The sequence below is a fragment of the Cnephaeus nilssonii genome, assembly GCF_951640355.1.
Source record: "Cnephaeus nilssonii genome assembly, chromosome: 5".
Classification (NCBI taxonomy): domain Eukaryota; kingdom Metazoa; phylum Chordata; class Mammalia; order Chiroptera; family Vespertilionidae; genus Cnephaeus; species Cnephaeus nilssonii.
In genome coordinates, this window is record NC_137076.1 from 81176853 (window position 1) to 81204698 (window position 27846).

The 27846-nt window shown below is 38.6% G+C and overlaps 2 protein-coding genes across 2 annotated transcripts; both read left to right on the forward strand.

The window, feature by feature from the left end:
- Nucleotides 1–4498: 4498 nt before the first annotated feature.
- On the forward strand, nucleotides 4499–6955 carry PCDHB1 (protocadherin beta 1; the record flags this gene model as incomplete). Its single annotated transcript, XM_079771054.1, has 1 exon — nucleotides 4499–6955. The coding sequence occupies one exon, from the start codon at nucleotides 4499–4501 to the stop codon at nucleotides 6953–6955; it is 2457 nt and encodes an 818-aa protein (XP_079627180.1).
- An 18494-nt stretch (nucleotides 6956–25449) lies between these two features.
- Nucleotides 25450–27846, forward strand: LOC307099471 (protocadherin beta-2; the record flags this gene model as incomplete). The annotated part of the gene is made up of 1 exon (XM_079771056.1): nucleotides 25450–27846. One exon carries the CDS (start codon nucleotides 25450–25452, stop codon nucleotides 27844–27846), a length of 2397 nt encoding a protein of 798 aa, XP_079627182.1.

Below are 27846 nucleotides of genomic sequence, written 5' to 3' on the forward strand. Positions count from 1 at the left end.
ATGAAGTAAAAATTTCAACTGACCATAAATTTCTATGTCTTTCATGGTGACCTATTCTTCCTAAGTAGTTTAATATAATTCTTTCCATCTTTTGAAATAAGTGACTGCTATGTAGCTAGTTACAGTGTAAAACCAATTCTAACAAATTGAGAGTAAAATGAATTTCTTTCACAAACAAATTAATCAATCTCAGAAAACAAACAGACCCATCCAGGAAACATAGTTGGCTTTATTAGCCAACCCAGTTAATATTTAGTATTCTTATATTTTCTCATTTACTCTTCTCTGAATTTTAACACAGAAAATATGGTTATCATTTTTGTTTTAATGTATAAAACATTATTTTAAAATATTAATTTCAGTAAAATTTAGGTACTGAATTGGGATTGTCTTCAATTACAAAAGAAGTTAGTCAGAGTTTAATGAGGAAAAGAATTATCACTCTAACCTAGGCTCCATTTGGTTAAATTGGAAAGTTTCCCAAACACTTGTCAGATTTCAGGAAAAGACACCTATAATCTGTCTACCAGAGTCAACATGGAAAACAAATAAGCAGGAATAAAGGCACTAAAGCCATCTGTTTAAAATAAGAGTAATATAAACCTTGCCTGTAAGTAGTTTTGGTTTATATTATAGCCTCTTATGTTACTGTGGAAGACAGAAACATTACACGCATATGCAGATGGTAAACAATAAGAAGCATTGTCATTTAAAGCAACAGATGGTTGGTCAAGAGCAGCTTCCATTAATTGAGCTGCCTAAGAAAGATGTCTAAACCCCCAAAGCCTCATGTTCCTGCAAAAATGAATAAGAAACTTAAAATGCATGAAAAGACAATGAAATAATAGAATTCTAAAATAGTAGTGAAATCTAAAATTGCAGGTGTGAATTCAATGTTTTAAAATACATCTGCTCCTAAAAATAGACAGCTTTTTTAAGACTTAAGGAATATACATAAAAGAAAATGGAAGGGGATTCCAGATACTAGTATGTTTATAAATATGTCTGTAACAATAAATATCATAAATATTAAAACTCTAAGACTACTTGAAGTTTGATACAATAATGGAAACAACAAATGAGGAGATTCCCCAATATTCTATTTAGGGTATTTTTTTTCTGAAAATATTGAAAATAGTGACAATATTATTAGCAGAAAAATCTTGAAGCATTTAAATCTATGATGTAAAGGTAAATAAATAAACATAAATTACACATTTTACCTAAATGTTAAAATAGTTTTCAGTTCAACATAATTTCATTACAATGTTAATGAACTGCCATAGAAACGTAACTCTTATTTATATCAATTAGCCTTTGGAAAAATTGGTTTCCTTATACCTCTTTTGCTTAAAGTTGCAGAACCTATCAATGTTAAATGAGGACTTACTGTATAAATACACATTTATTATTCAAAATAGTCACTCTCCCCCTCAACTCCTATGGGAGGAGTATACCTCTCTGTCCCATTGATGCTGAGTTTGGTTATGTTATATACTTAGACCTCACATTTAGTTTGGTATACCTCCCCACTTTTTGACTTTGTGTTTGTCCAAGTGAGTTACTTTGATCAATGGGACATTAGCAGAGTAGATTGAATTGTGTCCTTTAGAAAGATATGTTGATGTCCTAATCTCTATGTTTATAATGTATAATATGTTATATAATATATTATGTAAAATATTATAATAACATGTATAGGTCCCTGAAAAAGAAAGAGAGAGAGAGTACACAAATGAAAAAGAAAGAGAGAGAGTACACATATGAAAAAGAAAGAGAGAGAGAGTACACAAATGTAGCAAAATTGGGGAATCAAGGTGAAGAGCATATGGTCATTTATTATTATTAAAATATTTTTATTGATTTCAGAGAAGAAGGGAGAGGGGAGAGAGAGAGAGAGAGAGAGAGAGAGAGAGAGAGAGAGAGAGAGAGAGAAACATCCGTGATGAGAGAGAATCATTGATTGGCTGCCTCCTGCATGCCCCCTGCTGGAGATTGAGCCCGCAACCTGGGCATGTGCCCGACCAGGAATCAAACTGTGACCTCCTGGATCATATAGGTCGATGCTCAACCACTGAGCCATGCCAGCTGGGCTGATGGTAATTTATTATTATTTTGTCAAATATAAGCAAATCAGGACTTAGGTAAGGAGAAGCTCTATTCAAAAAGACTATGGCAGGAGCAAAACACTCTGACCACAAAACCTGCAAATGTCTCAAAATAAAACAGAAAATAAAGTTGTTGTTTTTTAAAATAGGGAGGGGTAAACTTTGTATGGGAGTAAAGCAAGGGGAGTGAGCAGATGGCATAATCAGGGTGCTTTCACAAGAAAATGTTTTTCTGTGGTTGGCCAGTTCTCAGGATGAGCCATTTAGTGGGCTGTTCTGCATTTTAGGGCTTATTTAATTTGGGGGGCAAATTAAAGTTCAGGGACCTATGCAGGAAAGAGAAACCTGACTAAAGTTGGGTCAAACCAAACTAATGGGTAAGTAGTAGGCCACTGTAAGCACTCGGGACTTTAAATTATTTCAAAACAATATTTTCAAAAGCTTAAAAGTCAGTACTTAGATATAGTTTTGGAATGGATCTTTTGTTCTCCCCAAAACTCACTCTTCCCAATATCTAGATTTTGAGTACAGACCTTGACATTACAACCTAGAGGGCTGTAGACTTATTCTGTGTGCCCATCATTCTACCTTCACTGGAAAGGATGAGGACTTCAAAAATAGCACCATGTTTAAAGTTCCCCAGGTTTTCAGAGAAAAAATAAAATATTTTGGAATTTAATCCCATCAAGAGGGTATTACTGCGTGCCCTAGGGACTAACCAAACAGATTAAGATTCAGAGGAATCTAGTTGAAGAGCAAAATTAAACTGTATAGAGATGCGCAGATGTTAAAATAGCTAATGGAGACTGAAGGAACTGTTAACTTCTTCATGTCAGGATGTCATGCACATTATATACACCATTCTCATTCACTTTTTTTCTCACTTGGAAAATGTGGTTTAGACTTCTCTTACGTGGCAGTAACTGTTACTATAGCATCTAGCATATGAAACACTGAGCAAAATGGGAAATCACCAAGCGTTTGATAATGAGCATGAGACAGAGGGTCAGAAGACAGGTTCTAGTTCTTATACTGCCATGAACTGGGCAAGTGATTTCAGCATTTAGGCCTTAGTTTTTCATTTGTAAAAAAAAAAAGGGGGTGAGGGAGAGATTGGACCTCATCTTTCTGAGGTGCCTTATCATCTCAAATATTCTATGATCCCATGATTGTAAAGGAAACTCGCCACAAAAATCTGCCAAATATCAAGTCATTCTCAATATACAGGGTGTCCCCAAAAATGTACACACACTTTAACAGCTAATAGCTCAATTTTGAAAATGAAATGCATTTTAACAAACACTGCCTTTGTAACTATTCAAAGTGTGTGTATACATTTTTGGGGACATCCTATTTATATGTAGTCTGTTGTTTCATTTACTTTAAAATCCAAAGCCAAATATTTGCCTTCATTTAATGTATCCATTATATATATATATTTTAGCAAGCAGAATAGTATATTAATTAAGAGCATAGATTTTGCAGACAGACAATATTGAATTAGTTCCTTCTTTAATCTTTACTAGGTAGAAGATCTTAAAATGTCTCCAGTCCCACTTTCTCTGTCTGTAAAAAAGAAATTATAATGTCTATCTCAAAGAGTTGTTGCAAAGATTAAATTAGATAATGCATGTAAATCATTCAACATAGTTGCCAGTATATAGAAATCACACACAATAAATATTACTGCCATCAGATCATTTAAGTGCCAAGCCAACTGCTTCCTAAATGTTTGAGTGTTTTGTGCAAATCAAGAGGGTAGTTGACCAATTCCCCTATCAGTGTACCTACTGGACCCAGGTTCCAAAGATAACTTATGTCTGTCCCCTTTCCTTGTCCTACTGAGCACTTCCTCCAAACCATTCTCCCCCATTTGCCTGGGAATCCAGAAGACACTGCAAGATCTTTTTGCCTCTCCCTTGGTCTCCAGGCGGAGTGCGTGCAGTGTAAGGAGTAGCTTATTCCTTGGTTTGCAGGTTACTGCAGTGGCCCCAGCCGGCTCCCAGAAACGGTGACTTCAGCTTGAGCGCGAACCCTCATGGGCTTCTCAATTCCCAAGGACTTTTCTTCTGAAAGGGAATTACAAGGCGAGTCTGCCGTCGCTGTGGCAACAAACTTTCAACCTCTACCTGACTCTCTGGATGAGAACATACCTATTAATACATTCGATAGTCTGGGGAGTGCAAATTTTCTTCCAGGTGCAAAACAGCTTACAGGGCTGAGCTAGCCATTGGCTCAGCTGCGCTTAGAGGGCAGCAAAGCCAAGAGCTGCGGTTGCACGAATCTGCAGAGAAGTGTAAGTTTATCCGCAACAGGTGGGAACCTGCAGAGACGTGTAAGTTTATCCGCAACAGGTGGTGGCCGCTCACAGAGTGCGCTTGTGAAAACGGATGGCGGTTGTGCGCAGAAAACTCTTGCAAAGCAGGCAAGTGGGGTCTCTTCTCCTTTTTCTGTGCATTTCCGTGGGGGGTGAGGCAACCATCCGCTATTCGGTGGCGGAGGAGATGGAGAGCGGTTCGTTTGTGGCTAATGTGGCTAAGGACCTGGGGCTGGAGGTGGGGAAGCTGGCCGCGCGCGGGGCGCGGCTAGTTTCCGAGGGCAACAAACTGCACTTCCGGCTCCACCGCAAGACAGGGGATCTGTTCGTGAAGGAGAAACTGGATCGGGAGTCACTGTGTGGCAAAGCCGACCCGTGCGTTCTGCACTTTGAAATAGTCCTGGTGGAGCCCCTGCAGTCCTTCCGAGCCGAGGTCAGGGTATTTGATATCAACGACAATGCCCCGATTTTCCCAAACAAGGAACAGCTTTTAAAGATTCCCGAGAGCACGCCCCTGGGCTCACGTTTCCCTCTGCAGAGCGCCCAGGATCTGGACGTGGGCCTCAACGGTCTCCAGAACTACACCTTGAGCGCCAACGCTTATTTCCACCTGCACACTCGCTTCCGCAGCCACGGGCCTAAATACGCCGAGCTGGTGCTGGATAAACCCCTGGACAGAGAGGAGCACCCCGAAGTCAACTTGACAATTACGGCGGTGGATGGCGGGTCCCCGCCCAAGTCTGGCACCGCCCACATCCGCGTGGAGGTCCTGGACGTCAACGACCACGTGCCCCAGTTCTCCAGACTGGTGTACCGCGCGCAGGTACCCGAAAACAGCGCCAACAGTTCTTTGGTGGCCACGGTGACCGCCACAGACCTAGACGAGGGCCCCAACAAGAAGATAACGTACTCTTTAGCTCAAAACCCAGAAGCAATTCTCCAGACATTTCAGATTGACTCTGAAACCGGAGAGGTTCGACTGAGAGGGCCCCTAGATTTTGAAGCGATTGAAACCTACGACATTGACATTCAAGCTACCGACGGAGGAGGTCTCTCTGCCCACAGCAAAGTCCTGGTGGAAGTGGTGGATGTGAATGACAATCCTCCGGAAGTGACTGTCTCCTCTGTGTCCAGCCCTCTCCCTGAGGACTCCCCACTACAAACTGTAGTGGCCCTTTTTTCCATCCGAGACCGGGACGTTCGAGTGGGAGGAAAAATCACCTGCTTCCTCAGAGAAGACCTTCCCTTTGCAGTCAAGCCTACGTTCCGGAATGCTTACTCGCTGGTCACCCACAGAGGCTTGGATCGGGAGGAGGTCTCAGGCTATAATATCACCCTTGTTGCCATGGATACCGGACCACCCAATTTGTCCACAGAGACTGTAATAGAGGTGCTAATATCGGACATTAATGACAACCCCCCAGTATTTCGGGAGGACTCCTACATCTTGACTGTCCGGGAAAACAACAGCCCTGCAGTTTTCATTGGCAAAGTCCATGCTGAGGATTTAGACTTGGGTGAGAATGCCCAAGTCACATATTCTCTGCTGCCTCCAAAAAGTGGAGATCTATCAGTCTTTGCTTACATCTCCATAAATTCAGACAACGGGAAGCTCTATGCACTGAGAACCATGGATTATGAGGCCATTCAAGATTTTCAGTTTGTGATAAAGGCAACCGATGGGGGCTTCCCATCACTGAGTAGTCAGGTTACTGTCCGAGTGGTTGTCCTGGATGACAATGACAACCGCCCAATGATCTTGTACCCCTTGCAGAATGGCACCTTGCCCTGCAATGACCTGGTGCCCAGGTCTGCAGAGGCAGGCTACCTGGTGACTAAGGTGGTGGCTGTGGATGGTGACTCGGGTCAGAATTCTTGGCTTTCATATCATCTATTTAAGGCCAGTGACCCCGGGTTATTCTCTGTTCAACAACAAAATGGGGAAATCCGTACACTGCGGCAGATATCTGAGAGAGACCCCATGATGCAGAAACTTATCATTCTTGTTCAGGATCATGGCCAACCAGTTCTTTCCACTACTGCTTCACTCAACATCCTGCTGGTAGATGGCTTTTCTGAGCCCTATCTGCAGTTCCGGGATCCATCCAAGCATCCTACAATGGTAAATCCATCCACTAAATATTTGGTCATTTCTCTGGCTGTGCTTTCCTTTCTCTTTCTCCTCTCTGTCACAGTGATCTTCATTATACACATCTACCAGAAAATTAAGTATAGAGAAAAGATCACAATTCAAGAGCATTTCTATGATGACTGTAATTTCCCTAACCACCTGGTACAGGGAGGAGCCCATGGATCTTTATCCCAGCCTTGTCCCTATGAAATGTGCTCAGCCACTGGCACTGGCACTAGTGAGTTTCGGTTTCTTAAGCGCTTTATGCCCAACTTCCCCTTTCCCCATGGCACTGGAGAGGTAAAAACAGAGGCTGGCTCCAGTGTACCACCAGATTCTGATAGGAATAGATCTCTGGGGTCAGAGGGTCATGCCCGAGTACCTGATGACTATATGTAGCCAATATTCATGTCTCCCCTGGAAGTTCATTAGTGCTGGCCCTAGAAATGCTTAGTTCCATAAAGATATCCTTTTATTTTACCTTTAAATTATTTTCCAATAGAAAGGTATGCATATGTAGGGAAGAAAACTGGCTTCTAGTTTGTGATGTAGTATCAGGAAGCAATTAGGTTTGAGAAACAGAAATATAGTTTATCATTATTCAGAAATTTCTAGATTTTTGTCCCTTAATGAGTGGAGATATCTTTGAATCAACATCTTGCATACCATTATTCATAATCATGCAAATGTTTGGTGAATGGTGGTCCTCATAGATAATTGGATGGGAGGAAGGATAAAGGGAAAAAAAGGATTTGACTCATTTTTCAAATGTGAGTATAGGGCAGATTTAAAGCGAAAGAGATTTAACTCAGGAATGTTCTTCAATGGAATACTATTCAGCCATAAGAAAAGATGAGCCGAAACCGGTTTGGCTCAGTGGATAGAGCGTCAGCCTGCGGACTCAAGGGTCCCGGTCAAGGGCATGTACCTTGGTTGCGGGCACATCCCCAGTAGGGGGTGTGCAAGAGGCAGCTGATCGATGTTTCTCTCTCATCGATGTTTCTAACTCTCTATCCCTCTCTCTTCCCCTCTGTAAAAAATCAATAAAATATATTTTAAAAAGAAAAGAAAAAGATGAAATACTGCCATTTATGACATGGATGGACCTCGAGAATATTATGCTAAGCAAAATAAAGTCAGTCAGAAAAAGCTAAGAACCATATGATTTCATTCATATGTAGGATATAAAACTGAAACTCATAGATGCAGACAACAGTAAGGTGGTTATCAGAGGGAAGGGGATGGGGAGTTAGTAAAGGGTAAGGGAGGCCAAATATATGATGATGGAAGATGATTTGATTTTGGCTCAGCAGGCCGTGTAACACAGAAATGTACACTTGAAACCTATATAATCTTATTAACCAATGACACCCCAATAAATTTAATTAAAAATAAAATAAAATAAAATAAAAGGAGTTAAGTTAGATGTAGATTTCTAAATGGTTGTTAGGAATCTTAGGCAAGTCCCAAACCTCTCTTTTTACACAGATGTCTATCCCACTCCTTATCAGAGAGCAGTTATTTGAATGTGGGGAATGAAGAGTGGATGATAAAATAATAAATTAAGCTTGTTGTAGTTAACAAGTGCTATTGAACAACTACAAAATAAAAAGATATTAAAGGAAAAAGAGTTCATTAATACCAATTAAGAAGTGGACTTAAGAAAAAAAGACATTTTCAGATGTTACCAGATTAGGTTTTAAGCCATTTTCCCCTCTGAGCATTCTGAAGGGATGACATGGAAACTGAGAGAGAGTTATTTCCTAACAAATCACTCATAAAATGAAATGAAGTAGGGGCACAAGTTAGGCTTCTTTTTAAAATTATTTTTTATTTTTCTTTCTTTTTATTTTATTTTTTTCTTTATTGATTAAGGTATTTACATATGTAAACTTATCCCCCCTATTAGCCCCCAACACCCACTCATGCCCTCAACTCCCTGGTGTCTGTGTCCATTTGTTAGGCTTATATGCATGCATACAAGTCCTTTGGGTTGATCTCTCCCCCTTATCCCCACCCTCCCCTACCTTCCCTCTGAGGTTTGACAGTCTGATTGATGCTTCTCTGTCTCTGGATCTGTTTTTGTTCATCAGTTTATGTTGTTCATTATATTCCACAAATGAGTGAGATCATGTGATATTTATGTTTCTCTGATTGGCTTATTTCGCTTAGCATAATGCTCCCTAGTTCCATCCATGCTGTTGCAAATGGTAAGAATTCCTTCTTTTTTTTTTTTTTTTACCACAGCATAGTATTCCATTGTGTAGATGTACCACAGTTTTTTAATCCACTCATCTGCTGATAGGCACTTAGGCTGTTTCCAAATCTTAGCTATGGTAAATTGTGCTGCTATGAACATAGGGGTGCATATATCCTTTCTGATTGGTGTTTCTAGTTTCTTGGGACTCATACAACTTAACAAAAGAAAGATAAATAACCCAATCAAAAAATGGGCAATGGACCTAAACAGATACTTTTTGAGAGAGGACATAAGGAAGGCCAAGAGACATATGAAAACATGCTCAAAGTCACTAATTGTCTGAGAGATGAAAATCAAAATGACAATGCGGCACCATCTCACACCTGTCAGAATGGCTATTATCAACAAATCAACAAACAACAAGTGCTGGCGAGGATGTGGAGAAAAAGGAACCCTCATGCACTGCTGGTGGGAATGCAGACTGGTGCAGCCACTGTGGAGAACAGTATGGAGTTTCCTCAAAAAACTAAAATGGCCCTAGCTGGTTTGGCTCAGTGGATAGAGCGCCGGCCTGCCTGTGGACTGAACGGTCCCAGGTTCAATTCCGGTCAAGGGCACATGCCTGGTTGCTGGCTCGATCCCCAGTGGGGGGCGTGCAGGAGGCAGCTAATCAGTGATTCTCTCTCATCATTGATGTTTCTCTCTCTCTCTCTCTCTCTCTCTCTCTCTCTCTCTCTCTCTCTCTCTCTCTCTCCCTTCCTCTCTGAAATCAATAAAAATATATTTTTTAAAAAAACAACTCAAAATGGAATCCCATTTGACCCAGTGATCCCACTTCTAGGAATATATCTTGAGATCACTGGGTCAAATGGGACTTGTTTTTTTTTAAATATCTTCCCATTTGCCCACCCATCCCTGTATTCCCTCTGAGATTCGACAGTCCATTCTATGATTCTATGTTGCTGAATCTATTTTGCTCAACAATTTATTTTGTTTTTAGATTTTACATATGAGTGAGACATGTGATACTTGTCTTTTTCTCTGGCTTATTTCACTTAGCGTAATACTCACCAGGTCCCTCCATGCTGTCTCAAAGGATAAGAGATCCTTCTCTTTTGTTGCTGCATAGTATTTCATGTACCACAGCTTTTTTTTTTTATCCTCTCATTTACTGATGGGAACTTGGGCTGTTTCCAAATCTTAGCTATTGTAAATTGAATTGTTATGAACATAGGGATGCATACAGTCTTTCTGGCTGGTGTTTGGGGTTTATTGGGATATATTCTTAGAAGTGGGATCACTGGGTTAAATGGCAGTTCTATTTTTTTTTTTTTTGAGGAAACTCCATACTGTTTTCCATAATGGCTACACCAGTCTGCATTCCCACCAGCAGTGTACTTGGATTCCATTTTCTCCACATCCTCGCCAGCACTTGTCATTTGTTGATTTGTTGATGGTAGCCATTCTGACAGGTGTGAGGTGATACCCCATTGTCATTTTAATTTGCATCTCTCTCTGATTAGTGACTTTGAGCGTTTTTTCATATGTCTCTTGACCATCTGCATGTTCACTTTGGAGAAGTGCCTATTGTGGTCCTTTGTCCATTATTAATTAAATTGTCTTCCTTTTGTTAAGTTGTATGAGTTCCTTATATATTTTGGAAATTAACCCCCTATGAGATGTATCATAGGCAAATATGTTCTTCCACACAGTCGGCTCCCTTTTCATTTTGCTGAAGGTTTCTTTTGCTGTGCAGAAGCTTTTTTTATTTTTATGTAGTTCCACTTGTTTATTTTCTCCTTTGTTCCCCTTCCCTTAGGAAATGTATTGGCAAATATATTACTATGAGAAATGTCTGAGATTTTGCTGCCTATGGTTTCTTCTAGGATATTTATGGTTTCACAACTTACATTTAAGCCTTTTATCCATTTTTATTTTATTCTTGTGTATGGTGTAAGTTGGTGGTCTAGTTTCATTTTTTTGCATGTACCTGACCAATTTCCCCAACACCGTTTATTGAAGAGACTGTCTTAACTCTGTTGTATGCTCTTGCCTCTTTTGTCAAATATTAATTGAGCATAATGGCTTGGGTTGATTTCTGGGGTCTCTGCTCTGTTCCATTGGTCTATATGCTTGTTTTTGTACCATTACCAGACTGTTTTGATTACAGTGGCTTTGTAGTATAACTTGATATCTAGTATTGTGATCCCTCCAACTTTGTTCTTCTTTTGCAAGATGCTACAGCTATTCGGGTTTTTATTGGTTCCATATAAATTTTTGGAGTATTTGTTTTAGATATGTAAAATATGCCATTGATATTTTAATAGGGATTGCATTAAATCTATAGATTGCTTTGGGCAGTATAGACATGTTAATGATGTTAATTCTACTATCCATGCGCACGGTATATTCTTCCACTTGTTTATATCTTCACTGTCTCTTTTTTCAACGTCCTATAGTTTTCCGAGTACAGGTCTTTTACCTCCTTGGTTAAGTTTATTCCTAAGTATCTTAATTTTTTTGTTGCAATGGTAAATGGATTTTTTTTTAGTTTCTCTTTTTGAGAATTCATTATTGGTGTATAAAAATGCCATCAATTTCTGGGTATTAATTTTGTATCCTTCTACATTGTTGATTTCATTTATTAAATCTAGTAGTTTTTTGGTGGAGTCTTTAGGGTTTTCTATGTACAATGTCATTTCATCTGCAAATAATGGCAGTTTTATTTCCTCCTTTCCAATTTAGATCCCTTTTATGTTTTCTTCTTGTCTGATCACTGTGACTAAGACTTCCAATACTGTGTTGAATAAGAGTAGTGAAAGCAGATAACCCTGTCTTGTTCTTGTTCTTAGGGAAAATTGTTTTAGTTTTTGTCCATTGAGTATGATGTTGGCTGTAGGTTTGTCATATATGAGCTTTATTATGTTGAGGTATGATCCCTCTATTCCCACTTTTCTGAGAGTTTTTATCAAAAATTGGTGTTAGAGTTTGTCAGTTTTTCACTTTGTTTATGTGATGTATCACATTTATTGATTTGCAAATATTGTACCAGCCAGCCTTGCATCCCTGGAATAAATCCCACTTGGTCATGGTGTATGATCTTTTTAATATAGTTCTGGATATGATTTGCTATTATTTTGTTGAGAATTTTAGCACCTATGTTCATCTTGGATCAATATCCTATAATTCTCTTTCTTTGTAGTGTCTTTATCTGGTTTTGGAATTAGGACAATGCTGGCCTCATAAAAAGAGCTTGGAAGTGTTATTTCCTCTTGGACTTTTTGGAATAGTTTGAGGATGATAAGTGTTAGTTCTTCTTTGAATATTTAGTAAAACTCCCGTGTGAAGCCATCCAGACCAGAGCTTTTGTGTCCTGGGAGGTGTTTTTTTTATTACTACTTCAATTTCATCACTTGTTATTGGCCTATTCAGGTTTTCTGATTCTTCCCGATTCTGTTTTTGGAAGATTGTATTTCCTAGCAAAGCATTCATAGAATGAAAAGGAGTAGGTTTGATTCTGGTCAAGGGCATGTACCTTAGTTGCGGGCACATCCCCAGTATGTGCAGGAGGCAGCTGATCGATGTTTCTCTCTCATCGATGTTTCTAACTCTCTATCCCTCTCCCTTCCTCTCTGTAAAAAAAATCAATAAAATATATTTTTTTAAAAGAAAAGGAGTAGGGACAGAAGTTAGACTTCTTTTTCATCATCACTGTTTGCCTTCATAAGCTATTTTAAGTTCTCTCGTTCTAAAATTAAAGAAACCAATATTAAGACATTAACATATTTTAAGGATGCTATTAATACTACTAACTGTGACTTAGAAGCAAAAAAAAAAATGTCTGCATTCATGAGGCTTTAATTATGTGCCTTATTTTAGACAAATGTGTGTAAATTCAGACCCACAAGGATATGTCCTGCACAGGAGGGCACTATATTTGTACCTCTAAAATATTTCTGAAACATACCAGATCATATTTGTTGATATAAACATTATTCTTGGAATTATGACTGATACCTAATGGTACCACTTGGCTGTTGACTTAGTAGTCAGGATATACTAAAAATTAGTGCTAAGTTATTTTTTAAATGTTAGAGATGCTTAAGGCAGAATTGGTGTAACCTATCCTGACTTCAACACTTTTTCTTAGTATTTTGAGAATAGATGAGACTAATGCAGAATATCAGTAAATTGTCTTATCAATATTAAATATTTTCCATAAATTGAGATATAATCCTGCTCATTGGAATCAAGGTCTTTCTTGCATAAAACATAGAACAGTTTGTGTTCCAGTGTATTTGGGTTAGGATTGGTTAAGACATGTTGAAACCAGAGGTTTTAAGAAAGAAAAGACATATAATTAACTTTGTGGGTAAGTAGTAATTACTTAAAACATTATTAACTATAAGTCACTGGATTAACTGCGTTTGATGACATAATTGTATCTGATTACATTGGATGATGTGAACATAGTTAGTGGAGCCTGGTTTGATGTCAATGATAAGGAAAGAAAATGATGCAGATCAGTGATTTTAAGACTGAATTTCAAACAGCAGTACACTTCACACACACATAACAAATAAAAGTAGATTTGTCAACTTCCATGTATGAACATTAAATTCAAATGTAAAAAAACCATCATTTCATACCATTATTTCATTAAAAATGATATTTTAAAATGGTAAGACAACAATCTCATAAAGGAACTATCCTTTAAATTAAAAAAAACATGGTTTTATGAAAATTGTATTTTACCATTATATTTTCATTTTTGCCTTAGACAAGTGAATAATTTGCCATGACTTCCGGTTGGGAACTACTGAAATAAATGATGTTCTAATCTCATTCTTATTCAGACTTAAAGCTCCCAAGAAAAGTTCAATTGTACCTGATGATTAAAAACTAAGACCAACTCTGCATCAATATGCTGAGTATGATTTGAACTATTTGTATTTGGAGAGAACTATATACCAGCTGAGATTGAGTCCAGGTTTCCATCAGCAAATTAACACAAAGAATGGAAATAATTAGGACACTTACTCTCCCCCAAATGTCAAGTGACATTAGAACTATTTGTATTTATTCAAAGCTATAACCAAATGCCTTGAAGTGCTCCTGTATAAAAAGGTCCTGATAAGTATTTAATAAAAAATATCTAAATATTTTGGACAAGTTGCTTCAGTTACCTGTTTCACTTTGAAATGCACGTAGATCTACATTTCCACTAAAAGGTTTAAGTTATAAAGAATTTAAGCTCTTTTAAAACTTATTATTATGAGATAATTTTAGATATAAAACTGTGAGAATAGTATGGAGTCCTCATATACCCTTCACCTGCCTACCCTTAATGTTAACATCTTACATAACCAAAGCACAGGTATCAAAATTAAGAAATTAACATTTGTATAATTCCATTAACTAAATTGTAGGCTTTATTCCAATTTTACCAGTTTTTTTCATTAATGTCCTTGTTCTTTTTAAGGATATCTAATCCAGGATCCCACAATACATTTAGTTATGTTTCCTTAATTTCTATTACCCATGATAGTTCCTTAACATTTCCTTGTCTTTCATGACCCCATGACTTTTGAGGAGTACTAGTTAGTATCTGAAAAATGTCCCTCATTTTTATTGAGAAATGATTGACATACAGAACTGTATAACTTTAAGATACACAGAAAAAATGACTTGATTTACGTATATTGTGAAATGATTACCACAATAAGTTTAGTTAACAAACATATGCCTCAATTTGGGATTGTCTTTGTTTTCTCATGATTAGATTGATGTTATGCATTATTGGGAAGAATACCACAGGAATGATATTGTGTCCTTATCAGTGCTTCATATCAAGGGGCACATGATGTCAATATGTCATATTAACTGGTGATGTTAATCCCTTTTTATTGTAAAAAAAATAACAAAATTTACCATGTTAACCATTTTTAAGAGAACAGTTCAGTAGTGTTAATCTTGATCACTTGACTAAGATAATACCTGCCAAGTTTCTTCACTGTAAAGTTGCTATTTTTCCCTTTGTAATTAATAAATACATGAGAACAGACACTTTGAAACTATGCAAATATGTTTCTGCTTAAACTTTTGCTTATTAATTTTAGTATCCACTGTTGGATATTCCCTGTGGTAATTAATACTGTGGTATTTGAATGATGATTTTCTATTTCCCTGATTCCTTTACATTAATTAATTGAAATCTTTCAGTAAGAAAAACTTGTTACTTCTCCCCCATTTATTATTTATTTAGTTCTTTCTTTATATATGGACTCATGGATATTTACTCTATTATTTAGATTATAATCTAATACTATCATTATTTATTTTGTTGTTCAGCAAACCATCTTATCTAGGATGAAGAGCATATTTTGAGGCCTGGAATTATCAACATAAATACATTTTGATCAAAATTAGTATTTCTTTATAACACTATGTTAGATTATTTTAAACAAGCATAAGTTTCTTTAATCCTGTTAAGGTTTATTTATAATGATGTTTTAACTTTAAATGAAAATTACATTAACTTCATTTTAAATGCCCATATAGTCATAAAACTATTACTAGTAAATAGCTATCAAAATATGAAAATTTTAAATTTTATTATGTAGACATATTTATATATTTATAAGATATATAATAGAGATGTTATTTAAAATATATTTATATGCTGAAATTAGACATACAGATATATAAGAAATGGAATTGGTCTGGTTTTATTTAATCTCCCCAAAATAAATGTTTTGCTTTCTCTGTCATGTCTGTGTGTTTTATTGTTATAGTTATTTTCTATTTAAGATGAGTTTGTCTTATTCTTGGGAGCAGAATTTATCCATATAATTCTCCCATATAAAGTTCTATTTTCTATTAAGTTGAAGTATATGACTATCAAAGATTTACTCTTCAACTAAAAATTTGACTTAATTTCCAAATCTATGTAACATTTTAAAATAATACCATTATACTATTGGTTATATTTACTTAACACTTAAAAGTAACGTTAAAAAGTAAAAATAACAAGGGTTTTCTGGCTAAGTTGGTGAAGCAAGCTTATACTTCTGTGCACTGTTCTGGATATAGAAATTATAAATAACAATTAAAAACAGGAAAATTTAAAATGCAAAACCAGAAATGGAACAAACATAAAATGGTGAACAGGTATAAAACCCTTGCATTGTTGGGCTACAGGATGGGAAGTTGGCATTGTTTGGCATTAGTTTGGTTCTTATGGGCTATCCGGAGAAAAATGTTCTTCATGAAAGATGGAGAATAAAAGTCAGGGTCAATGCTTAGAGCCAGGAGCTAAGATGTTCACAACAAAAGGTTGAAACACCACTGCCAAAAGATCCCTGAAGTTATACATTATAATAGGTTTTAGACCTATGGAGGTTTCAGACACAAACTAGGTACTGAACCTACTGAGGTTTCAGACATAAACTAGGTACTGAATCAATAGGTTCAATGAAGTCAGCTGTACTATCTTTAGTATTATGTTGCATCAGAAACCCAGATCACTGTTATGAAACCTGGTTCTAGACCATGTTTGGGTGGTCTAGTAGATGAACATGGGTGGGAAGAGCAAGTAAAAAGAAGACAACATTTTAAAAACAGTAGTATTCAAAATAAAACTTAAAGATACTTGTAGAGATGAATTCAGGAGTTACATAAAAAATGGACAATGAATTATGAAAGAATAAAAAAGAGACTGAAATAAAAATAGATGGATATAAATATAGCCTATTAGAAATTTGAAAAATGAAACACAGTCATGTAACAAAACCTTAGCAGATGGGATAAAATTTAGCCTGGTCTCTATTGAAGAACAAATTAGTAAATTGGTATATAACTAAGAAATTCATCAATAGCACAGAACAAAAAGATAAATTATGAAAGAGTAGTAAACAATGTTACAGTCATCTATTGTTATGTGACAAACCACCCCAAGACTTAGTGGCATAAAACAGCCATTTTACTATGCTCATGGACTCTGTGGGTCAGGAATTCAGTGGAGGGCATAATAGGGATGGACTGTTTGTACTATGATGCCTCAGATAGAAAGGCTCAAAACTAGGGTGACATGTGACTATGGGCTACTATATTCTGGAGGTGACTTCCCTTTATGATTGATGCTGGCAGTCAACCAGAAAACTTGCATGTGAACTTTCTATATGGTCTATGATTCTTTACAACATGGTGGCTGGGGTCCAAGAGCAAATACCACTTCCATCATACTTTCTGGACTTTGGTCAAGCAGTCAGAGATCAGATTTAAGCAGAGGGGACATAGGCCCTATATTTTGAATAGAGGAGTGTCAAAAAACCTGGGACTCAGGTTTTAAAACTGTCAAACTGTCACATAAGACCTGAAAGATAAGTTGAAAAATCCTAACATAGACCCAATAGAAGTTCCAGAAGAAGAGAATGGAGGGAAAGAAGAAAAGGTAATAATGATTACTTTCCAGAAAGAAGAAAAGGTAATAATGATTCTGGTTCTTGCCAAGATGGGCTGCAGATATGCTATTCCATGACCAGTCCTGGAAGAATCTTATGGACTTCCTAACAAAGAAAAGGCCAGGACCAGATGGTGCACAAATGGCAGGATTTCCTTTTTTAGTATATGTGCTGCCGAAGCGAGCACAGGATTTCCTTTTTTATGGCTGAATATATATATATATATATATATATATATATATATATATATATATATATATATATATATATATTTCATTCATCTGTCCGTGGACACTTAGGTTTTTTGACATCTTGGCTATTGTGAATAATGAATATGAGGGTGCAAATATCTCTTCATGACAGTGATTTAATTTTCTTCAATCATATACACAGAAGTGAAATTGTTGGGTCATATAGTAATTCTATTTTTAATTTTTTTGAGGAACATCCATACTTTTTTTCATAATGGCTGCACCAATTTACATTCTTACCAATAGGGTACAAGGTTTCCTTTTAGGAGTCATTTATACTTAACATTCATTTGTAGAAGTTAAAAGGACTATGTAGATAAATTCATCTTTCTATAGTATAACCACTCATAATAGCATTTATGAAACACCATGAAGTTCCAAGACTCTAGACTGAACATTTCATAAACATTGTTTCACTTAACCCCTTACAACTTCATGAATAAGATCATATCATTGTGCTCGCTTTGGCAGCACATATACTAAAATTGGAACTATATAGAGAAGATTAGCACGGTCCCTGCACAAGGATGACAAGCAAATTCATGAAGCATTCCATTTTTTTATATTAGTAATGGATCAAACTAGTTGTATATCTGTATATCGCTTAAATAAATTTTAAATCCAATAAAAACATTAATAAAAGATAACATCATTATATCCTTTTTTTCAGATGAGGAAACTGAAGTTTGGAGAGATTAAGTAACTTTTAAAATATTACATATATGAAGTAGCAGAGCCAGGACTTGAATATGAGATTTCCAGACACAAAAGCCTATGCTCTTAATCACCATTTTAATATATCTCCTAAAGATGTTAATAGAACGAACAGCTCATACATGTACATACTCAAGCTGCAGGGCTCTCACTAAAATTGAGTATTAGAGCCCTGGCCAGATGGCTCAGCTGGTTGGAGTATCCTCCCATGTATCAAAAGATTGCAGGTTCAATCTCCAGTAGAGCACATACCTAGGTTGCAGGTTTCATCCTCATTTGGGGCAGGTATGGGAGGTAACCTATCGATGTTTCTCTTTCACAGTGATGTTTCTCTCTCTCTAAAATCAATAAAAACATGTCCTCAAACAAGGATTTTTTTTTAAATTTAGTATTAGATATATGAGCCAAATTCAAACTGGAAAAAAGGGCCCATCCCTAGTCTTTGTCACCTCATACAGGAGCCTGTGCTATTGACTGACTGACTGAAAGACTGCATTCTACATATGCCACAATGTTTCCATCTTTTGAGAAAATTTTATTTCCTGCAAAGTCAGAAATACTTCAGCTGTAGTAGAAAATAATTTCAATGGGTCTGTGTTTAAGTTGGTACCAAAAAAATTCAGCTTCGCTCAAACCTCACCTCCTCTGGTAATCTTTCCTGATGCCCCATTTCTGTTCTTACTTAAAGATCCCTTTGGGTACCTCACAGTGCCTGTGCAAATCTCTGCCTTAGCACTTATCACTAACTACTGTAATTGTAGCTTTACTTGAGTCTCCCTTCTAGGCTGTAACCTCCTGGGGTGTAGGCACCAGGCTTCATTCAATTTTATATCCCCAATGCCTTTCCAGACACAAAAGCTTATGCTCTTAATCACCATTCTGAATAGAATCTGGAATAAACACCTGCCAATAAATTTATAAATTCAATAAATGCATAGCCAGATGACTGGCCTACCTGAAATGGAAGAAATCCAATTCAAGTTACTCTCAAAGGAAACTGTACAGCTATGATCTTATGATAATCACATAATTGATAATGTGATAATAAAATAATACACTAACTAACTATTGTTTTGTTCACATTGGCTAACCTAAAAGCCATAGAGGTAGTTAATCTATCAGGAGGTTAGTAATGTGCCACTGGACGACGTGACTACGAACAGACTTGGACTGTCTGAGGGAAAGCGCTGTAGACACGAGGTTTTCAGTGCGGACGCCTGGTGGTGCTACAGGCTAAAAAGTAGGAGGAGGAGCCCTGCGTTTGTCGCAGACTCCATCTTAGAAAAGACAAAATCCGAAGGATGCTGGGGATAGACGGGGCTTGGAAAACGTCTGCAGCAAGCCCATATTTTAGACCTTTCTGCCAATGAATGGGACTAGAAGTACGCTGATGCTCTCTCTCTTACAAGGCTTTCGAAGGCTTCTTTTATTAAGATAACATACTCAGAGGATATTCAGGAAATCGTGCGAGAGAAAATCTTGCAGAAGAGGCAAGTGGTGAGTTTTTCTTTCTTCCTAGGCGTAGCGCAGATGGCCCAGGAAGAGGAAAGCTGCATTTATGGTCAGAATGTTTGCAGGTTTGGCGCTGGAGGCGGAGAGGGGAGCGTCTCCGTAGCAGCAGGAGGATAGGTGAGAGCCGGGAGGTTTCCTAAGAGCTCAACGAACAGTTTACATCCAGTCGCAGAGGACACTTTGCTCCCGAACAGGATATGCGCTCTCCAAGTATTGCCTGCAAACGTTTGTTTTATTAGAAAAACCCGAGTCTGAGATGATCACCCTTTGAAAATGTCATTTGAACATTTCAGAATGTGCACCGGGGACATGCATGAGATTTGGGTGAATTTTTAATAATTGGAAACTACACAATCAGTTTAATTTCCATTTTCACGATAATGAGCGATGCAATCATGGCGTAAATAATTTGCCCACCCTGGGGGAAAATCGCTGGATGAAGAACAACCCAAGGTAAGTTTAACTCTCACAGAAAGGAATGGTAGGCATCAACACTTGTCTGGGACCTCCTAACGTCCAAATCGTGACAGTCAGTGACAACCTGAAGATTTTGTCTCAGTAAGTAAGAAACGGCTCGATGACTTCTCCAGGCTCACTGAATTCTCCAACCTCTGGAAAGTACTCACCAAATATTTTAAATGCTACTGATATCTGTGCATTATAAAGCGCCAATGCAAGAAAATTACCAGGCAATTTCAAGGCTATGTAGCAAATTCTCAGGCAATTCGCTTTGGAAATAGTTTCAGAAATATCTTTCTTCATGTGAAGGATGTTGGATGACAAGTCCATTGAATTAGTCGTTTTGATACCTCTCTGCTCCTCCTGGAGTACCTCTAGAAACAGACTTCACCTCTTTAAGGATCACCATCTCAGCATTCTGGAATAAAAAGAAAATGCCTTGATCCTTCCAGATTTTTTTTCATTGAATGTTAAAAATTGTCCATATTTTGCCAACCTAGTGCAATACAGAGATGAGGGAGATACATGCAACATGACTCTATTGCAAATGAAATTGGTTCCTCAAGGCTGAAAACAAGACAATAGGTAGAGACAAATATCATCTTTGGCATTCTTGCTTTAAGACTCTGGGTAGAAAGGAGAGGAAATAACATTAGAGTTGGTATTTTATGGCTCTAACTTAAGTAGTGTTTTCTTTTCTTCTGAAACATAAGTAATTGTTAATATATAGTCAACAAGTACTAACGGCTTAGCTATTTTATCTTTTTATTTACCTCACACTGGTCTAAAAAGATAGACCAGTGTAGCCTCTTTCTTTTTGAGTATAGAAACAAATGCATTTTTTTCTGCTCATACCTAATTTTCTTTGATCTTCCAAAGGTAAGTTACCTCTAAAACTGTGTGTGGACCGTTCTAACAGGTATCTGGAAGTTTGACAAGAAAACTCATTTCAGGTCTATACATAAACCGATAGTCTTCATAACTTCCCATGGAAGGTCAGGCTATTTTAAAGTCATCTTTTGCTTTTCTTGATATTTCATGGATGATGGCTGATACACTGTAATAGTCTACTTTTCAGCAGGATTGGTCTCCATCTGTTAAATTCAAGTAACTATTTATTTGAGATTGTTAATATTATGTAGTTCTTTATATTTGAAAAAAGTCATGTGATGATGACACAAAATAAAATATAGATATAAAACTACATTTGACCTTGAATAATGCAGAAGTTAGAGGTGCTGACCCCCACACAGTTAAAATCCCCATATAACTTTTCACTCCCACCAAACTTAAGTTGTTCCTTGGTATCCGGGGGGGATTGGTTTCAGGACCCCTGAAAATACTACAGATGTTGAAGTTCCCTGTATAAATGGTGTAGATCAGTGCATACAATCGGCTCTCCATATCCGCAAACCCCCAACAACAGATGGAAAACAGTATAGGTATTTATTGAAAAGAATCCCCATATATGTAGACCCGCAGTTTAAACATACATTGTTCAAGGGTCAAACTGTACAGGGAGAAAGTTTCATTGATGGAAATAAACGTCTCTTTCATTATTTAAGGCACTTATTGCAGTGTTAAATTTGTATTTGTTAATTTTTACTGTTTTCTTTTTTCTTAAACATCAAAAATAATTCATTCTTTAGCAATTAATATTCCAGCATCTCCAATACATTAAAAGAAAATGTCATGTAATATGGACTGGCAAAACAATCTATATATACTCAAATCAAGCTAGAACTCATGGTAATATCTGGTCAAGATTTTTTTTCAAGGAAACAGTTTGTACCAATAGACTATGATGATTCTCCTTAAACTAAAAAATGCCAAGATTCTTATGTAAATTCTCTTTTAAAACCATTAGTTGCATATTTGTATCAGGGAAGAGAATAAACCCCTGCATGAATCACCTTTACTTTGAAATCCTGCTTGCTTGAGCTTTATGAAGTGCATATCTTGATAGACTACAGAAAAAACATATTTTTTGTATCCTTAATAAGGCAAAAGCAAATTGTTTGAGTGTTACCACAGGTCCAAAATTTCCACCCTAAGACAATAAAAGGTGCTAGAACCCTCCCTTCCCATGCTAGGATATTTCTCATACACTAGTATTTCCTGCAGAAACCCCTCTTTTGCCATCTGATCGCTGAGTGTAAAGTTAGATTGTGAGCTGAAGACCATTGGAGGGTTGGATTCTTGGCCTCGGTTGGGGTGCATGCCAGAGCAACCAATCGATGTGTCTCTCTCACATCGATATTTCTCTCTCTTCCCCCCTCCTCCTCCCTCCTGAAAATCAATGGAAAAAATATCCTTGGGTGAGGATTTAAAAGAAAAGAAAATAATAGTGGATATAATGCATTGAAATCTGGAAACCACTGATAAAAAAACACAGCACTGGTTCAGTCATCTCTGGAGAAACTTCCATTTATTTCTAGATATATGAATAACATTGAAACGGAAAGAAGAATGAAAACTTATGAATTGTGAGAACACCTATGACTCAAACTTTCCTCTCCTTTGTGCTATCCCCAAATTCACCATAACTGTTTTAATTCAGAGAACCTATCATAACTAAGTATATGCTTGGTTAAATGTAAAATTTCAAGTGATTTACTAGTCATTATTTTCCTTTATGATGTCCATGATCATCATTATATCTCTATCTGATCTTCAGTTTTGCAGTCTGTGTAGAGACTGTTTTTTAAAGACTTGGGTCTTGGGGTTTATTCACCTGGATGAAGTGTGTTAAATGCTCAATGTCAATGCATTAAAATATTTTGGGTTATAGTATTAATATAAAATAATCATGAAAAGCAAAAATTATAACAGAATACAAGTAGGAATTTATTTCTAAATGTTAAGAAGGGGAACCTGTAATTGCTCAATTTTTAAAACCCAAATACAATAAATAAATGAGATCTTTAAAAATGTTATGCCATTGTTACATTTACTAAATCATCCATTCCAGTTTTCTGGAAATACAGAGGATAGAGGTACAGGTTTAATGACACCATGAGGGAACAATTAGACATGTTCATAATGTAGGACACCCTACAAGACAACTGGTCTGAACACTTCAAAAAATTAAATATCATAAAAGATGGGAGACTTTTATAGAATAAAAATATATAATGCCCAATACAATAATAAAATTTGGTTTAAAAAATTTCTAAGACATTTCTTATAACAGGTAGTTAAGAAAGCAAGCACATTTGTTAAAAAACAAACACAAATCTCAAGAGTGAATATGAATTCTTTTCAAGTTGAAGAAAATCAGGGAAGGATAATGGAAAGATAATGAGATTTAAAAAAAGATTTTAATATCGTTTTATTGATTTCAGAGAGAAAGGGAGAGGGAGAGATAGAAACATCAATGATGAGAATCATTGATTGGCTGCCTCCTGCACTCCCCCTACCCAGGATTGAGCTTGCAACCCAGGCATATGCCCTTGACCAGAATCAAACCTGGGACCCTTCAGTCCCAAAGCTGACTATCCACTGAGCAAAACTGGCTAGGGCTGAGATTTTATAAGGACTGGATTTTTTATAACATTAGGAAATTATTGTTAAATTTGTTAAGTGTGATAGTGGCATTATGAATGTGTGGGATAATGTACTTATACTTGGGAGATGCCTGATGAAATATTTAGAGGTGAAGTGTCATGATTTCTTCAAGTTGCTTTCAAATGGGTCAGAAAACAAAGAGGGTATATGTATAGAGTAAAATATATAGATTCAACAAATAAGATAAAATATAAATAACTTTTAAATTTTCAATTAGGTAGAATTATGTTGGTATAGTTCTTTTTAACTTTTCCATACAGTATATTTGAAACATGTTTTCATATGAATATTTAATTAATATACTTTATTTTTTAGAACAGTTTTAGGTTTTACAGAAAATTAAGCAGATAATACAGAGTTCCCATATACCCACTTTCTTCCACTCATAGTTATTCTAGTATTACCATCTTGCATTAGTGTGGTACATTTATTATAACTGATGAATCCATATCGACCCATTATTATTAACTAAAGTCTGTAGTTTGCATTAGGGTTCACTCTTTGTGTTGTACATTCTATGGGTTTTGACAAATGTATAATGCCATGTATCCATTATTACAGTGTTCCAGTGCCCCCCAAGTCCCCATGTTTTATCTCTTATTCACCCCCCCTCCCGCAACAACTAATCTTCTTAACATGCCTGTACTTTTCCAAAATGTCAGGTATGTGCAATAATAGCATAGGTAGCCTTTTCAGACTGACTTCTTTCACTAAACAATATGCACTTGTTTCCTCCATGGCTTTTTTTTTAAATTGTGAACTCATTTATTTTGATCACATATATTTAAAAAACACACAAAAAGATAATTGGAAAATATTTCAATATTTACTTGGCATTTGATATTATGAAATGATTAATGTTGCTAGATGCACTAATTGAAGTTATATAAATTAACACTCTTATCTGTTAGAAAGGAAATAAAAATATTGATACATTCATAAGAATTACCCAGCTATGCTAGGAAAATTTCATGTGGATCGAATGCACCAAATCTCAGGAAAATGTGAAGTGGGAGAGTGCAGGAGAGAAATATGAGTAAAAAGAATATCTCAGTGTCCATGAGAATGTTCTTATGTGAATTCTGTGCTTTACCTGGGCCCCTGTACTTTTCTGTTGGCTTAAGTGTGAGGATGGGAACCTAGCCCCCACTGAGATGTGCGCATGCTGGAACTCTGAATAAAAACTGGAGACTGACTAGTCAAAGCCCTTTTTCATCCTAGGACTGAAATTACTCCCTTCCAGTTTCAGAAGTTCATTTCCTCCCCCACCCCCAGTTTAAAAATAACTGCTTGAATCTGTGAGGAAATTGGAATGGAAAGTTGTCTATGTTTGCCATGTCGTTGTGGGTGCAATGAAAAAGCCTTTCGAAAAGAGATAAGACTTCGGTACGTTGGAAGATACCACTTGAAAGTATTCCATTTAGACTGTCATCAGTGTGAAAGAAGGGATTGGGATTTTCTTCATGTTTTGGAGACAGTACATACTCGGAAAGGACGCGGGGTGGCGCTGCAGCATTAGAAGTAGAAGGAAGAAGGCGACCAGTCTGCCCTCCTTTAAGCCAGATGCTCTGCTAAAGAATCAAGCAGGAAGGGGAGGCTTTCTGGGGCTGTAGATCCGGGAAATCCGGGCCCTAGGCGTCTCCACTTATCCCAGTAGCTGGGACATACTGGGAGTCAGCAACCACGCGAGCCGGAGCTGGGTCAGGTTTGCTGGGAGAGCAGAAGGAGATGGAGGCCAGAGAAGGAAAGGAACGCTCTCTGAAACAAAGGCAAGTCTTGATATTCTTTGTTTTGCTGGGCTTAGCTCAGGCTGGTTCCGCGCCTAGGCATTATTCAGTGGCCGAGGAGATGGAGAGTGGCTCCTTTGTGGCCAATTTGTTAAAAGACCTGGGATTGGAGGTAGATGAGCTGGCTGCGCGAGGGGCCCGCGTCGTTTCCAAAGGGAAAAAAATGCGTTTGCACTTGGATAGGCAGACGGGGGATTTGTTGTTAAATGAGAAACTGGACCGGGAGGAGCTGTGCGGCCCTACCGAGCCCTGTGTGCTACCTTTCCAGGTGTTACTGGAAAGCCCTTTGCAGTTTTTTCAGGCTGAGCTGCGGATTAGGGATATAAATGATCATTCCCCGGTTTTCCTAGACAAAGAAATAATTTTGAAAATCTCAGAAATTATCACTCCCGGAACTACTTTCTTAATAGAATGTGCCCAGGATTTAGATGTGGGCAGCAACAGTCTCCAAAGTTACACAGTCAGCCCCAATTCCCACTTCCATCTGAAATTGCAAAACAGTTCCGACGGCATGATAGTACCACAGCTGGTGCTGGACAAAGCGCTGGACCGCGAGGAACAGTCTGAGATCATGTTAACTCTAACGGCGCTGGATGGCGGGGCGCCACCCCGGTCTGGCACCGCCCTGGTCCGCATTGAAGTCTTGGACATCAATGATAATGCCCCGGAATTTGCAAAGTTGCTCTATGAAGTTCAGGTTCTGGAAAACAGCCCCATTGGATCCCAGGTTGCTATGGTCTCGGCTAGAGATTTAGACACTGGAGCCTATGGAGAAATATCTTATGTCTTCTCCCAGGCTTCCGAAGATATTCGCAAAACTTTTCGAATAAATGCAAAATCGGGAGAACTCCTTTTAACACAGAAACTGGATTTCGAATCCATTCAGACTTATACATTAAATATTCAGGCGATAGATGGTGGGGGTCTTTCTGGAAGTTGTGTGGTGCTTGTCCACGTGATAGATTTGAATGACAACCCTCCGGAACTGACCATGTCAACGCTTGTCAATGAAATCCCAGAAAACTTGCAGGAGACCATAATTGCTGTATTCAGTGTGTCAGATCCTGACTCTGGAGACAATGGAAGGATGGTTTGCTCCATCCAAGATCACCTTCCGTTCTTCCTTAAACCCTCTGTGGAGAATTTTTACACTATAGTGACAAACACAGCCCTGGACCGAGAGATGAGATCTGAGTACAACATCACCATCACCGTCACCGACATGGGGACCCCCAGGCTCAAAACCCAGCACAACATAACCCTGCGGGTCTCCGACGTCAACGACAACGCCCCCGCCTTCACCCAAACCTCCTACACCCTGTTCCTCCGCGAGAACAACAGCCCCGCCCTGCACATCGGCAGCGTCAGCGCCACAGACAGGGATGCGGGCGCCAACGCCCAGGTCACCTACTCGCTGCTGCCGCCCCACGACCCGCAGCTGCCCCTGGCCTCGCTCGTGTCCATCAACGCGGACAACGGCCACCTGTTCGCCCTGAGGGCGCTGGACTTCGAGGCCCTGCAGGCGTTCGAGTTCGGCGTGGGCGCCACGGACCGCGGGTCGCCCGCGCTGAGCAGCCAGGCGCTGGTGCGCGTGCAGGTGCTGGACGCCAACGACAACTCGCCCTTCGTGCTGTACCCGCTGCAGAACGGCTCTGCGCCCTGCACCGAGCTGGTGCCCAGGGCGGCCGAGCCAGGCTACCTGGTGAGCAAGGTGGTGGCGGTGGACGCAGACTCGGGCCAGAACGCCTGGCTGTCGTACCAGCTGCTCCGGGCCACGGAGCCCGGGCTGTTCGGCGTGTGGGCGCACAATGGCGAGGTGCGCACGGCGCGGCTGCTGGGCGAGCGCGACGCGGCCAAGCACAGGCTGGTGGTGCTGGTCAAGGACAATGGCGAGCCCGCGCTGTCTGCCAGCGTCACGCTGCACGTGCTGCTGGTGGAGGGCTTCTCGCAGCCCTACCTGCCGCTGCCCGAAGCGGCGGCCGAGCAGGCGCAGGCCGACCCGCTGACCATGTACCTGGTGATCGCGTTGGCGTCGGTGTCGTCGCTGTTCCTGTTCTCGGTGCTGGCGTTCATCGCGGTGCGGCTGTGCAGGCGGAGCAGGGCGGCCTGGGTGGGTGGCTGCTCGGTGCCTGAGGGCCACCTTCCGGGACACCTGGTGGACGTCAGCGGTACAGGGACCCTGTCCCAGAGCTACCAGTATGAGGTGTGTCTGATGGGAGGCTCAGGGACCAGCGAGTTCAAGTTCCTCAAACCCATTCTTCCCAACTTCCTTGCTCAAGGTGAGGAGAGGGCTAGTGAGGCAAACCCCAGTTTCAGGAATAGTTTTGAATTCAGTTAA